General features: G+C 36.9%; 1 protein-coding gene across 14 annotated transcripts in view; it reads left to right on the top strand.

Annotated features, from left to right (window-relative positions):
* Positions 1-14528, top strand: part of Heph (polypyrimidine tract-binding protein 1 heph) — a 432396-nt gene that overhangs the window by 325077 nt on the left and 92791 nt on the right. For all 14 annotated transcript variants that reach the window (XM_072018577.1, XM_072018572.1, XM_072018582.1 and 11 more), the window contains one exon: positions 3092-3241. In XM_072018577.1, coding sequence (XP_071874678.1) covers positions 3092-3241 — 150 coding nt within the window. The remainder of the gene's footprint in view (positions 1-3091; positions 3242-14528) is intronic.

Here is a 14528-nt window from a genome sequence, read left to right as displayed (position 1 = left end):
TAGAGACAATTAGATCTTACGTTATTGTCACTTCCTTTTCTATTCGCGTCACTGTAATAAAATTTATATAATGCACCCTCGTTTATTGTCTGTTTCTCATTCGAAAAGCTTTAAGTACATAATATAAGTATCCACTCGACGAGTTTTCCACGCTTCTTTCCGAGTTTCGAGTCTCTTCGAGTGGCTTCTGACGGATTCGGCCAACCTTTGAAATTAAACCCTCGACTTCTTTCCCGCGGCGATTCTTCCACCCCTTAAGCCCCTGTAGACGGGACCGGAAAGAGTATTCAGTGGTTACACGTCGAAAAGTGACCCTTCTTTTCTTCCCCCTTTCTTCCTTCCTGGTTACTTCGATTTCTGTGTTGCACCATTGAACGTTTTTAGTGCTTTGACATTGAGAAGGGTGATGTAACTGGGGTGGAATTTAGAGATGCGAAAGAATCTCGGCGATTACAATATTTTTAATACTTTTTTAGATACGTATTCTGAAATAAGTTGGAGTTTTTTCTTAAAAGTTTCTTCTTCAAAGAAATTCTCAAAAATTTTTGACATGGAAATTTTTAAAATTCCCGGGAAATTTTTAGACGAACATTTTTAAGAACTCATGAGATCAACGAAGCGATGCTTTGGAAGAACGAGTAGAACCTTTGTCGACAATTTTATACAAAGTTTTTATCGAATCACACTATAGAGTGTATTGTACCGACTATATTTTATCCCTTGGTTCATTTTCACGTTTTATTTTTTCTTTATGAGAATAACTCTTAGAGAAGCTGGCTGGAATTTTTGTCGACAAATTTTTACAAAATCGTCATTCTATCGGCGACAAGATAAATGATAGAGAAACGATATTCGATCTGCCACGTGCATTTTTCCGGGAAGCACGAGGATGACAGGCAAATCGACGTCTACAATAGCGGTACACCTACAAATTTTGATCATGTATCGTTCAAAAATATATTCCTCGTGATTTATTAACTGTCACTTCGAGGAGGCCAATTTTTTAATAAATACCTAGATACGTAATTTCTCTTGACCTACCTGATTTCCTTTCGCGAAATAACGATTTATCAAAGGAAAAATATTTTTCGCTCTACTTCAGCTATCTTGCAATTTTTAATTTCCCGTAAATGCATAAAAATCCGCGATATTACTAATCGTAGTATTTCATCAGCATCAGCTCTCAAAGACTCAAATGGAAAATGAGATAAATCCAATGAAGCACGGAAAGTACAAGCCTCAAAGGAACAATATCTGCCATTGATATTCGAGGTATTTTAAAGACAAGTATCGAATGTAAATAAGGTAGATAATAACAGTGATAGTATACGAATTATCTTGGTTCTATGGAATAATGTCGTCACGGATTAAATCTTGCCTTACCTTCGAGAGATTTTGACGACGATATTGTACGATTTGAATGCGAAGTAATCGGTTCCCTCGGTGCTTGTATAATGACGTATTATATTCGTGTATTATTCGATAGTGGAGCGCGCGTGTGCAATGCATAATGAGGGCATCGTTTCGTATAATTCCAATGCACTAGATACACACAAGATGCCGAATCGTTACTCTTCAATTACCGCATAATGCGTTCCCTTACTTCTTTCTCTATTTATATCCCGAATTATAATAAGTATAATAATAATATAAAGTGTATTCTTTATTTATAGTTCTACGGATTGTCTTTGTTTAATCGCGTTCCACGTTCCACTAGTAGAAACGAAAAGTGTGTCTTTATTGAATGTAGTTACATATGTATATAGGTAGTTAAATTTTTGAACGGATCGAATGACTGTTAGCTTCCACAAAAGACTGACATCGGAGATAGAAATACGCTCCGAAACACCCAATCACAAGTTTATCCGAAACAGAGATAAGATTTGGCCAGGGTATCTTTCTACGGGCTGTATTCTGACTCCAATTGTTCGTTATACTATGACCCTAGCTGCCTTATCGCTAAAAACGATAGATAAGCATTGGTGGCTGTATACCGACACGCGTCCGTAAAGGATTAGTAGTCTCATCATTGCGCCGAGTATCGTCAAAAGCTTTTTTCATACCAACCATCCTTTCACCAAAAAGTACACTATAATTGCGACAGCTCTTTCATCGATATTACAAAGAATAGAAATTATTCTTGCATATTCGATAGCATTTCAACTTCGTACGCTTCTCGCAGTTACAGAGCTCATGAATTTCATAAATTCGCTTAGACAATAAAAACAGCAAGATCTGACCTGCTTCACGAGTAACTACTTCCGAAACAAGAAGAAAAGATTCGTACACGTCGAGCAGACAGCCGCGAAACCTTAACCAACGTTTCACCCTCGCCCCCTGAAGAAGAAAAATATCTGGGAAGGGTTTACAGAGGCTGCAGAAGTATCTGTCTTCCGTAACTCGGTAAGAAGCGCATTTTCCGATCGGTTAAACCCGACGGGAAGCTCCGGGCCTCGAATAAAGGGAACCAAGGCTGGGAGGGAACAGGAAAAGACGCGCGGCAGAAGCGGAAGAACAGGCAAAGAGGGGCGAAAAGAGACGCAGTGACTGCCGAGAGTCTCGACTAGATTGAGCCGTGATTGAAAATTCCGCCGGCGGCGGGATTTCGATTTAAATTTATACGAAAGCGGGCGAAAAGTTTCGTTACTTGTACACCGGGGCCTCGTTCCTAGGCCGGAAGTGGCGTAGGTCTGCACGCATGCACCCCCGTTTTAACGAGGGTTGATGGAATTTTAAAAGCCGGCACCCTTGAGGAAAGAATGCAATTTTATTCGATACAATGTTTGGAAATGTTTTGTGTGCATGATTTTTTTTTTTATTTACGATACCGTTTGTAAGTCGACCGCGGATTTTTATGCGTTTTTATATTTCTACGATCTTAACTATAGAGAGATGGGATTCGAATAAGCATTTGTTTCATCCACGTACCAAATATTCTGATAGCTCACTATAATTTAAAAGACGAAAAATTTATTTTGAAATACGAGTTCGATGATTCGAGACTGTCGCGGATTATTTGCAATTTTATTATGCACACGTACTCTATAGTATATAACTTCTGACTAACTATGAGAATTTTGTGTATGCGCAGGTTAAACTCGACAAGAGCCACAACGGCAAACTTTCGAGGGTTATCCACATCAGAAACATCCCCAACGAAGTATCAGAGGGTGAAATCATCCATCTTGGCGTCCCCTTCGGCCGTGTTACAAACGTTCTCGTCCTCAAAGGCAAAAATCAGGTAAGTGACAACCTACTAAAATCTCATTTTACGTAGTCCTATAAGAATTCAAGTAAATTTTAGAAATTGAATAAAAATAGACGGAACTGTTTAATACCGATGTTCTTTCACCGAGCTTGCCGCGCATTCAGAATTCACAATCTGTTCCAACATTATTGTTAATTAATTTCCGGACTTTTGGAATTTAACTTAGGTAGTTTGAATTTTATGACTTTCATTGTATTTTTTCAATACTGATTCTTCGAATTCTTGCGTAAATTATTGTAAATTTTTATTTCTGAGATTCTTATTTCCTAAATTCTCATTGCTAGAATTCTCAGTTGTAGATTTTCCGATTCTAGAATTTTTCAAATTTACGAGATCGCGGAAAACGAATCGCGACCGAATGAATAATCATTAAATGAGAAGATTATTCGATTAAAAGAATTGTCGATTCATTGATTACGAGCTAAATACAGAAGATAGGTAATTATTTGAATTTAATTATTCGTTTCTCGGTGAAAACTACTTGTAGGGACTGTGCGGCTTGAAATGTCGATCAAATGCACAAAATACCGGGTGAACGAACTATTTAATAATAATTTTGAATTAAGTAGGGCTTGTTAATATGGTAATGAGGCGAGATATTAATCAAATCCCCAAACTTACCGAGTGGATGGTCATTATTCAATTTGTTTAAATCAAAAGTTAGATAATGCTTCGGTCGAATTATCAGAATTTCTGGTAAATTGCTCCGGATGTAGTTTAAAATTAATGGAACTGTAGTTGAAAAAACGGAACGGCAAACGGTGTGACTATTACAAATTTTGAAGTTCTTATTTTTATAAATGTTAAGATGCCTCTAAGATCGAAGTCATTCCAATAGAGATAATTGAAACGATCGGGAAATGAACAGAATACGAAGCTGGAACTTTGGTTCGATTTAGTCGTGGCCTTGGCCGAATCCAAGTAAAAACGCGTTTGATCCGTACGAGGAAGCGCAGTTTGTGCCGCACCAGCGAGTCACTTGGTGAGCAGACGCGGATGGCCAAACAGAGTAATAACAGAAACAATCGAATCATCGATTCGGCTCGATGACCGTCCGTTTGACCATCATTATCTATTATTATCCGTTTGCGTGACGATTTCACAAAGCTAGTATTCTCCGTGGAAATTGTTGACTGATTGGAAGATTGGTAAAAAGTTTGCGAATTGTCATGGAAAAGATATTGAGAATTCTTGATGAGTCTTAATTAATTCAAATGCTCTTGATTGTTTCGCTGTTCGTTAAGAGTGTAATTACTTAAAGAAAACGTATGCATCGTTCGAAAGTATTTCACTTTCTATAATAACATTTTTCTCTTCCCTTTGCTATGTTGAATATATGTCTTGACTCAGTAGCATGAGATGATCTGTATATTTATTTATTATTTATCATTTATTTAATTATCTCTACAATAGTAATGTTACATTTCCAAAAATGGAATTGGTTTCGCTGTTATTAATATTAATTATTCAATAAAAAAAGGAGAGATGGTACTTGCTATGCTTTCCAAACTTTTTCCCAGCGAATTAGGATAATTAAAATTAATGTAAACCTGCTTCAAAATTTCGCATTTCAACGCCGACAGCTCATACAGTTACTCTCCTTTTCACGGAATACCAACTTCGTAACCTAGTTTGTCAGAGAGAAAAAGGAAATTTTGTGCAAGCTGCCATTCAGAAAAATTTTCCTTCCACTTAAAACGCTTCTCCGCAACTACAGATTTAACAAAAGAACCGCAAGTAAAAACAGTCTTCCACCTAACTACAGAATTGCTCATACATATGTACAGACACGAGAAATCTAAATTTCCACGAATCTGGTTCAAAATATTAACGAATCCTGCGTAATAGTACCAAAATTCGTTTAAATTTTATTTCTTCGGTTAAATGAAAGATATAAAATTGTACGAGTACCCATAATACGTTCTTCGTTTTCGTTATCTCCTCGTATGCTTTACTCAACGAATAACTCGGTATTCCTGAAAATTCTACAAATATGTTTTCTACTTTGTAATCTCATAATTTCGCCAGTAGCGTACAAACATTCTACTCTTTTGTCATTCGACGAGATAAGTCATTCGAAAATCATATTCGACGAGTCGATGATCGTAGCGAACTATAAACGGTATGTTTAACGGCGATTAATATTAATTTATTCCGAATCGCGTGTAACGCGCGTAGGAAGCGACAAATAATCCCGCGGAACGTATCGTTCCAAACCGAAATATTCAACCTGGCAGAGGATTGCATTCATCCTGGACACGCGTAATTTTCCGGCGGAAGGTTTGCCTAAATGAAAACGCATCGCTAAATCAACGTGTCTCGATTGCAACGATGTAACGTTACTAAAAGATGGTGAACATCTCGATTTTGTTAGGCAGAGGTCGCATTTTGTAGTTGCTTCGAGTTACTGTGGCGTGGTTTAATCGAGGAACCAGTATTTGAGAGTGGATTGCTTTATTATAGGATATAACATTTACACAGTAAATAGGATCTTTTAATTTATTTTACTGAAAGAAATCAATTTTTGTTTGCGTTTTGCAGCGTTATTGAATTTAAATATTTTTTTGAATTATTTTTGGGCTATATCGTTTTATACAAACTGATTCATTAATACTGTAAAGAGAATCGGAGGGCTGTTTGTCTCAGTTACTGAAATAAAAGATAGCGCGTGTTTCCAGAGATTTTCGGATTATCTTTTTTATAAAGGAATGTGGTATAAAGTTTAAAAAATTCTTTATTCTATTATATAAGTTACGATTATACATAAATAGTACTATACATAACATATGAACTATAAGTAAAGACAAAAAAAAAAAAGGAAGATTTTTAACCTCAACGCGACGTATCGCCGTGAAACTAAAGACGCTGCTTTTCATCGATTTCTCACTCTCATCGCTATAACAAAATTCCACTCTAACCAAAAACTTTCATAGCTCACCATATCACCAAAAAGGGTATAATATCGCATCACGATACATAAATCAGCTTGTTCCGCGTTATCCATAAATTCTTAGAGACAGTTGACGCGTGTACTGGTGGACACACTCGATCACAGGAAATCATCGAATCCCGTTACTCGCTCCTTTGAACAAAGTGCACGCATATACGCACATGCGTTTATCGTGGCTTATGCATACCCTCGGCCACGGTATATTTCCCACGTTAATGCGTATGTAATTTGCGCTCCGGCTAAATCTCTTCATCTGGCTCAATGCGGCGGACCGATGCATCGATGCATTATTTTAATCCCCCCCGGTATAAACAAACCGAGAGCACGCATTATCGTACCTGTTGTACTGACCGCTCTACACGCGTTTCGCCTGCGTACAACGTTCACGTTTCCGTTAACATGCATTAAATATCCGTAATCAGGATTCTGGCAAACTTGGATAATTCGAATTTCTCCCCACTCTTATATTTTCCTCTATTTTGTGACTACTAATATGGTATTTCGTTCATTTATTCAATTCGAAGACGTCGGCATTCGATAAGATTCATTTCAAAGTTGCAAGTTCTGATATTCTCAAATAAAATAGTATAAGCGAGGACAAATTGAATATCTCGATACAAGGGATTGGTAAACTTTCAGAACAGAGCATTTTTTCTTTTTCTTTAACATTTTTATTTGTATCGGGATTTTGAAAAAGATTTCAAAAGATTCTCGGTATTTTTAGGTCCAACATTTCACATTTTTTCAATAATCGTTATATAACCCCAATAGGTTATTCCTCCTTTTGCGTTTTTCGATTGTCGGTAATGGTATTTCTGCAGAATCCAGCCAGAATCGCGCCTAAACTTTCACGAAACCTCGAAAAACGAATTATCCCCGTTTTCACCAGGCTCTCGATCTCTGCAAGGTACAAGCTTGTCGTCCAAAGCCTCGTCTAAGACAATTCAAGTAACTCGATCAGCCAGGAAACTCTCATCATTATCGTGCACTCGCTAGCTCATGGGGTTAACAGGCTTCCCAATTACACGCAAACTGACTGTAAGCTCGCATTGTTGCAACACGACAATGAGGGTGGTGCTTGGGCTGTGTTGCATCAAAGCGCACCCCTCTTGGATCCGACGCCCCACTCTATGCTTGCGATAGAGGAGGGGCGAAAACGCTGGCGGTGGTGTGCTGGATAGTAAATCGAGTTTCACGATGAACCGACGAACTGGCCCCCGCGGGCACTTTCCCTGTGTTTGCTTTGATTCGAAGTTTCCGGTTAAGTTGGTTACCGGAACGGCCAGTCGGCCTCTTTGTCCGATTCCGCGGACCCGCCAGGCCTCCTGAATTCTCGATATCGTTCTCGCGTTTGCTATATCTTCCACTCCGCGGTCCTTTCGGTAGAGAAAGACTAATTTGGCTGAGGGGGATTTTCCACGAAATTTTGGATACGCGGAGAAGCGATGCTTCAGTGTGTACGACTGCTGTTTGACTTGATCTTTGACTAGGATGAATTTGCATAGGATGAATGGCAGGTGCATTTTTGGGTTTAATTGGTTTTAGGGTTAGCAAGTTACGAAAGTATCTGAACGCTTAGAGAATATGTTACGCTTGAATACTCGTGAAGTATGCTGTGTGTAAATACTTAGAGATTACTTTATGTTATCAACGATATCAGGAATATATTACGTTATAATGTATTTCATGAGCTAACGTGTGTTTGGGATGGTGTGTTAATGCCGGTGAAGATCGTCGAAGTAGATATAATAAACGCATCTTTGTTGTTTCTTATGGAAAATCTGACACGTCCAGGCAAACGCACGATTGTTACGGTAAACGACGTTTTAACGTTGTGACAATATCTTTTGAGCTGTGAAGAGGGTGGAAGGATATTTACACGCTTAATAAATTTATTTTAGATTCTAGAATTTTTTCGCGCTATCTTTTCCTTTTCTTCTTATCTTCGTTCTCCTTTTATTCGAAGACAGAATTTAACGAAGAGAAGTTCTTGGTTCAAGTTCAAACATATTTAATCGCAGTTCTGCGACATGTCGCGGCACAAAGCCGAACCTCTCGCATTATTCCGCTTGTTTCGTGCTCTGTATCAGGCCGAAGAATCTCCCGCTCTATTTACGTGGTTTAATATTAACTCGCGTTACTAAGTTTAACGCGGCTAACTGAAACGAAGTAATCTTCCATTTCGTTACCTCGTTTTTGTTATTAAATGTATAAGTTGTAACTGTTTCACGTGCGATTAACAACTTGCTCGTGGTGTTGAAATATACCACAATTTCTGAATTATTCCGTTGAAAGATCTTCGTTCATAATTTTACTTATTTTCTTGTCAGATCTTAATTTTGTTCTTGTTGAGTAATTGTGACAGAGCAAGCGGTGGAAGAAGAAGAAAGCTCATTGTTTTCTATTTTCAACATAATTGTATTTGTTTCCCCGATGAGTATCGCGGTTACTATGGTTCCGATCATCGATTACATGTAAAGTTTCCGCGTGAATTTTGTTCTCGCTTCGATCTACCTGTTTCCTGGTCGCATCACAGTTTTCATACTCTTTTTCCCTTCAAACTTCTTTACGATTTTATGACGAAACATGTTGGCGGAGTATCGAATTTCTTTTTTCCACTAACATCAACTTTGAAACGATGATTTCGCCACACGAAAGCGAAAGGAACACATTCGTGCGCGAGGAAAAAATTCATAATGAAACTGAACAATCACGAATGTAACTCCTCCAAATAAGTGAAATTAATTTCCGGCTGTATATTTCGCCGAGATAAATTAGTTTCTTCCAGTTTGCGTTACACATTTTGGAACATTTTGCCTAACGAAATTTCACTGTATTCCTGCAAAATCTAATTCTTCCGGCGCAATAAATTTAACTTGGTGAAAACAAAATTTTCTCCAACTCGGAAACCACTTATCGCTTCTTCCGAATGAAAATCCGCAAAGAGAAATTCGTTTATAACGCGACACGACCAAGTTTCGTCGAATAAAGTTTGTAAAACGAACGCGATTTATTCCTGACTAAACGAGTGATTTTATTTACTTTTGTAGAAATCATCGACCTATTTCTATTGTGAAACGCATCAAAGTACGATCATAGTATACACACGTTGTACGATATGAGTGATACAAAAGGTATAACGTAATAAAAATGTAAGCATACAAATTATAAAACGTAAAAAGTCGCGTAATAAAATAAATAGACACAGGGAAGAGAATAAATTACGCAAAAATTATACATCGCATGAGAAATGTAAATTGTATTTGAAAGAAAACGAATGAAAAGAACAAGCCAGAAGGAGAGTGGAGCAAAACGAGGATAAAAGGTAGAGGGAACGGTAAATATGGAAACGTTTCGCGACGGAGGGATACTTCTATGCGAGAGAACGCGAAGTATATGATAAAACGTGAGCATCGAAACACCGTGCTTCTCTATATTAGCATTTTAAATTCAATTTAAATTCGATTAAACTTGGTACAGACCGCTTAAACTGCTTAAACGATCGGTCAAACGTTCGTAAGGGTAGAGGGTTGGATGCCTCGAAGTGAACAGGAATGAAAACAGACGAAGCAGAGGGTTTTGTTGGCAAAACGCGAGCTCAACTTTCTGCGAGTCCTCGTTTCCTTCCCTAATTATTATGTCTCCATTTTCTTCCTCTCTCTTTATTTACAGTTTATAGTTTCTATAGCGAATCTTCTTGTGTATTCTTGGTCGATTATCGGATTGAATCATCGACGAAGCTTAGGGATTGTCGAAGGCAGAGAACGTTGAGAAACTGTTTGAGAAAGTGGTGAAATTTTTGAGTAATTCTTTTTACCGGTTTCTATGGCAATATATTTTTGTCGTACGAATAATTATACGCTTATAATGCTATTTTTTGGTAATAGAATTTTTCGCTGGTTTCTGTAAAATATATTTTTATTATTCGAGTTATTACGTGCAACATGTTAATATTAATAGGGAAAATTTCTTGGATATTTTGAAGGAAACTTGATTCGGAAATTTTTTATGTTAATCTTTATAAAATTTAATAATTATCATGCGTAAAAATACCAAAAGGTATGATATGAGAATGATATTTTCGTAATCGAATTGATATTTCTAAAAGAACAGGAGGAATAAAAATACGAGAAAATTCCTTAGAATCGTATCGCTAGATTATCGAACAGTCGTATCGAGTTAATATTAAATTCCCATTACGCAAAAGGGAGTGAGGAAAAATTGCATCGAAGGGTGGGCTGGCTGCGTGCACCTATCGATTTCCACGGTGTATCGCGTGTAACAAGCTCGTTCATCTGAATATCAACCCCATACCTCTGTGATTCACGACCTACTTACCCTGACATTCTCCAACCCCCATAAGTTTTTCCTTTCCGTCCAACAAAAATATTTCTTCGATCTTCTTTCCTCTCTTATTATTTCCTTCTTTATTTATTATTCTTTTAGCAACGAAGTAACAACACGTTGCGGAAATAGAGCGAATATTAAAGAATTGAAAATTTCACTTTCTCGACGCGGTCGACTCGTTGCGCCACAGCTTTCGTCGAAAATTTCATTTTTAAATCTCATCGTGGTACTTCGTAATGAGATTAATAAATTCAATAGTAGGCTGTACAGCTTTGCTGTACACTCGACGCTTTAGATTTACGTTTGTTTAAGACACAGGACGAGAATACTTAGGCTGGAACGACATTGCGTGCCGTGTTCCTGGATGCTTTTAATTTTGGTAATTAATCGCTCGTTTATTTTTCAAGAAGTTTCTGAATTTTGCTGTTTACGCTCGGTTTTGTTTTGGGGATTTTCGTGCCAGGCTTGTATCACATTGCTACATGGTTCCCCTTTGTTACGTTTCGTGTATAATATCGAAGAAAATTTTATTTCGTCGGCATGTATGGCATCTTTCTTAAGTTTGAAGTGTTGTCACACATGTTCATGCTCAAAGTGTTATTTCGCCAATGAAAATGTTATTGCGTGTCTGATATCGTATTCTATATCGTGTAACAAAAGTCACGAATTCTGTGAAATCATGGGAATTAAAAAAAAAAAGAAAAAAATGTCGGTGTGTATCTTTTTAAATTTCGCGCGCAGCAGACTCGTTTTGAAATCAACGTCCTGGCGGTATAATCGAGGAAATTCCTGTTTTGTCCACGTTTTCCTTCTCGTATTACTGGGAATTACGGTTTATGAGGCGCGACCGTTTCCTTCTCTTTGTTTCTCTATTCTCTTCTCTTTTTATTTCTCCCACGTTTTCTTTCCTTCTCTTTCTCTCTCTCTCTCTTTTTTTTTTTTAATTTTATGAGGCGTGAATTAGATCGTGCCGTCGTATTTTACGACTCTGTTATATCCGTCTTTGTGCGGTTCTTAAGGCGATTTTCGTATGCCAGAGAGAAGGATTAAGGCTCGTTTTAAGAGATGAAAGTGGAGGTTTATGGCCTGTGATGGTTTTGTTTTGTAACTACATTGTTCCCTATCCCGAACTTATTATTCCACCATGAACGCTATTAATTCTGTAATTGCCTTAAGCAACGATCTGTGTCTAATTGTTAATTATTTTCCTTGACAAAAGGAAAAACTGAATAACGAGATTTGTTGCAATTAAAAGCAGCGGGTGTAGGCGAGGATTCGTTCGACGTTGTTATTTAGCGTTTCCACGGAACGCTATTAATTTTACGATCCCTTCAATGTAGCTTTTCCGATCATTCATTCCCTTGTCAAATGGAAAGATCAAATTACCTTTCTAGAAATAGAATTCTTTTGCCCGATCATTTTCTCTCTTTCTAAATAATTGTTTCTTACTCGAGAATGATAAGTTCCGTTTTATACTCGAATTAAGATGAAAGATTTCTCTCTTCCGCTGAGACCAGTAACATCGGTACGTTCGGTTGAAATTCAGAATCCAGCTTATGGAACGATCCTCGGCGAAATCAATCGGAGCAGGGCGTTTTTCTTTTCTTAATTTCCGTCCGTCAGAAACTGGAACGAATTGCAATGACTTAATATAGCGCTCCCTTGGCGGTGCATCTTCCAGAAAACGTAAAATGAGCATTGCATTATAATGTTTCTGAATCAGAAATCGCGAATATAATAAAGAAAAGAAATTAGGATATATCGATTTTTACATTGAGGATCGTAATAAAGGTTTAAAAGATATACAGACGCAGAAAGATAATTTATGCGACGTTTAATCGAGCTTGACGACCACTACTTCCGGTACGAAGAGATTTGGAGAATTTAGAATGTCGTTATCAGAGAGCCGGGGCTAGAAAATTCAAATAAAAGCGTGGAATCACGCTGCGGAAGCACTGAAAACCGTTTTCAGACCTCTCAAAGCACGCGTTGGAACGTTTAATACCGTTTATCAGGGTCACTTCCGGCCGCCATACGAAATTCCCGCGGAAATGAACATTTTTACCGATTTCGCGTCGAAGTAGACAGATTCTTCCATTTTTCTCTTTCCTTCTTTTTTCTTTTCTTTTTTTTTTTTTTCCCCCGTTTCTGAACTAGTTCGCATTTTATGGAAGAAGAGACGTAAAAGTTTGGTTGATTCTTTATGATGACACGAGAAAGTTTTAATTAAGAAGATCTTTGAGATTCTAAGATTGGTTTTGTAGTTATGATAATAATTTAGCTGTTGTTTTTAAGGAAATTTTATTTCAGAATTTTGTGATCTTTGTAACTCGACGATTTCTATTTCTCCCATTATTATAAAATTTAATAACGATCGTACAAAAATACTCTTATCAGTATCGAGAAGAACATTCTCCTAATTAAATTAATGCCTTCGCTTGCTAAAAAAATCTCGATTTCAATCAAATTGTTTTAAGTTAAAACGTGTTTTGAAAGTAAGTTTGAAATTACCAGCTGGTTGAGAATTTCATGCGCTTAATTCCGTGAATTTTATGAATGTTGGATGATGTGTCAATATGGACGGGAAATATAATTAGAAATCTCATTTGAAAGTTGAAAATATGGAACTATTTTCTTATGGAAAAAGGTGGAACCATGTATTTTCTAATACACTAATCGATCCGTGTTGGCATTCGCTAAAAAAGGTTATTCCTCTCTAACTAATGAATCGAGATTTTACGGGATTATACAGCTGTTTAGCACTTTCGTCACTGCTACGTGGCGAATTTATCTGAAAACTCATTGTGCAAGAAGTTGGTCGCGATCGTTGATCATTAACCCGGAAGAGTCACGTTTAATTGGTGATTAATGCGGTTAATCGGCCGGGTTAATGGCTTTTTATGCGGCATCGTCGTTCTTGCGACCTCCTTACTCTCGCTACCATGTTATTTATACTTTTCTACGATATTTAACAGATCCACTATATGTAATTTTGTTAGCTACCTATTTATGTAATTTTATAATTATTTTCTTCCAGGATAGTTCTATATAGAAATACATTTACAAATACATATATAATAACATTTACAAATAAAATATATTTGAAGTATGTTTCCTTTTCCTTTTTTTTTTTTTTTTTTTTTTTTGAAGAATTTATCAGTTTACAGTTTAGTTGAAAAATAAGAATTTTCTCAAATACTTTTTTTTCAATTTAGGAAATTAGGATTATTAGAATAATTAGTGAATTTATTCATTACGAACGAAAATGATCCATCCTCGACCGTTAATTACTTTTACACCAAAATTATTTCCTACGTTAAGAAATATAGAGAAAAAGAGAAAGAGGGAGAGAGATTGGTGATTAACTCTGTGGCTATAATTTTACTTAAATTAGATGTAAAGTTGGTGGAAGGCCCTTCAGAGACGTCTAATATCGCAATAGTAGCCAGACGTGAATGAACTTCTTCACTGTCGAGTTGAATGAACTCGTCGAGCGTCGGTTATAAAATGACAGATGTCTGTGACGCTGCAAAAGTGGACGTAATTCGTCGCGTTCGATCTTAATTAGACGGATCGTTTCAGCGTGTCCTATTATTTATATTATGAGAATGGTTTTGAAGAGGAAATATTAATTAACTTTTAATAAATCAGCGAGACAGATTGTACAATAAGAATTATATCTTAGTGAAATTTTATTAATTCTGGTAAATAACTAATATAGCAAAGGCAAATGAACTTATTGTTCGTATACGTAGATAAAAGGTTTTCAACCACAGACTCGTCAGAATGTTCTATTGATTACAATAAATGGAATCTCAACAAACACCGACAAACTTTCGTCCAACCAATTTAACTTGCGAGGTAGCTTCTAATTTTTAGAAACATTCGCCAGATATTGTGCGAATTAGAAGCTATAACGTCGACGTTAACGCGAAGGTGGAGGGAGCTGTTGGAAAATGAAGA

This window comes from Bombus fervidus, chromosome 15 (assembly GCF_041682495.2).
Source record: "Bombus fervidus isolate BK054 chromosome 15, iyBomFerv1, whole genome shotgun sequence".
Taxonomy (NCBI): Eukaryota; Metazoa; Arthropoda; class Insecta; order Hymenoptera; family Apidae; genus Bombus; species Bombus fervidus.
This window is presented reverse-complemented; position numbering and strand designations above follow the sequence as displayed.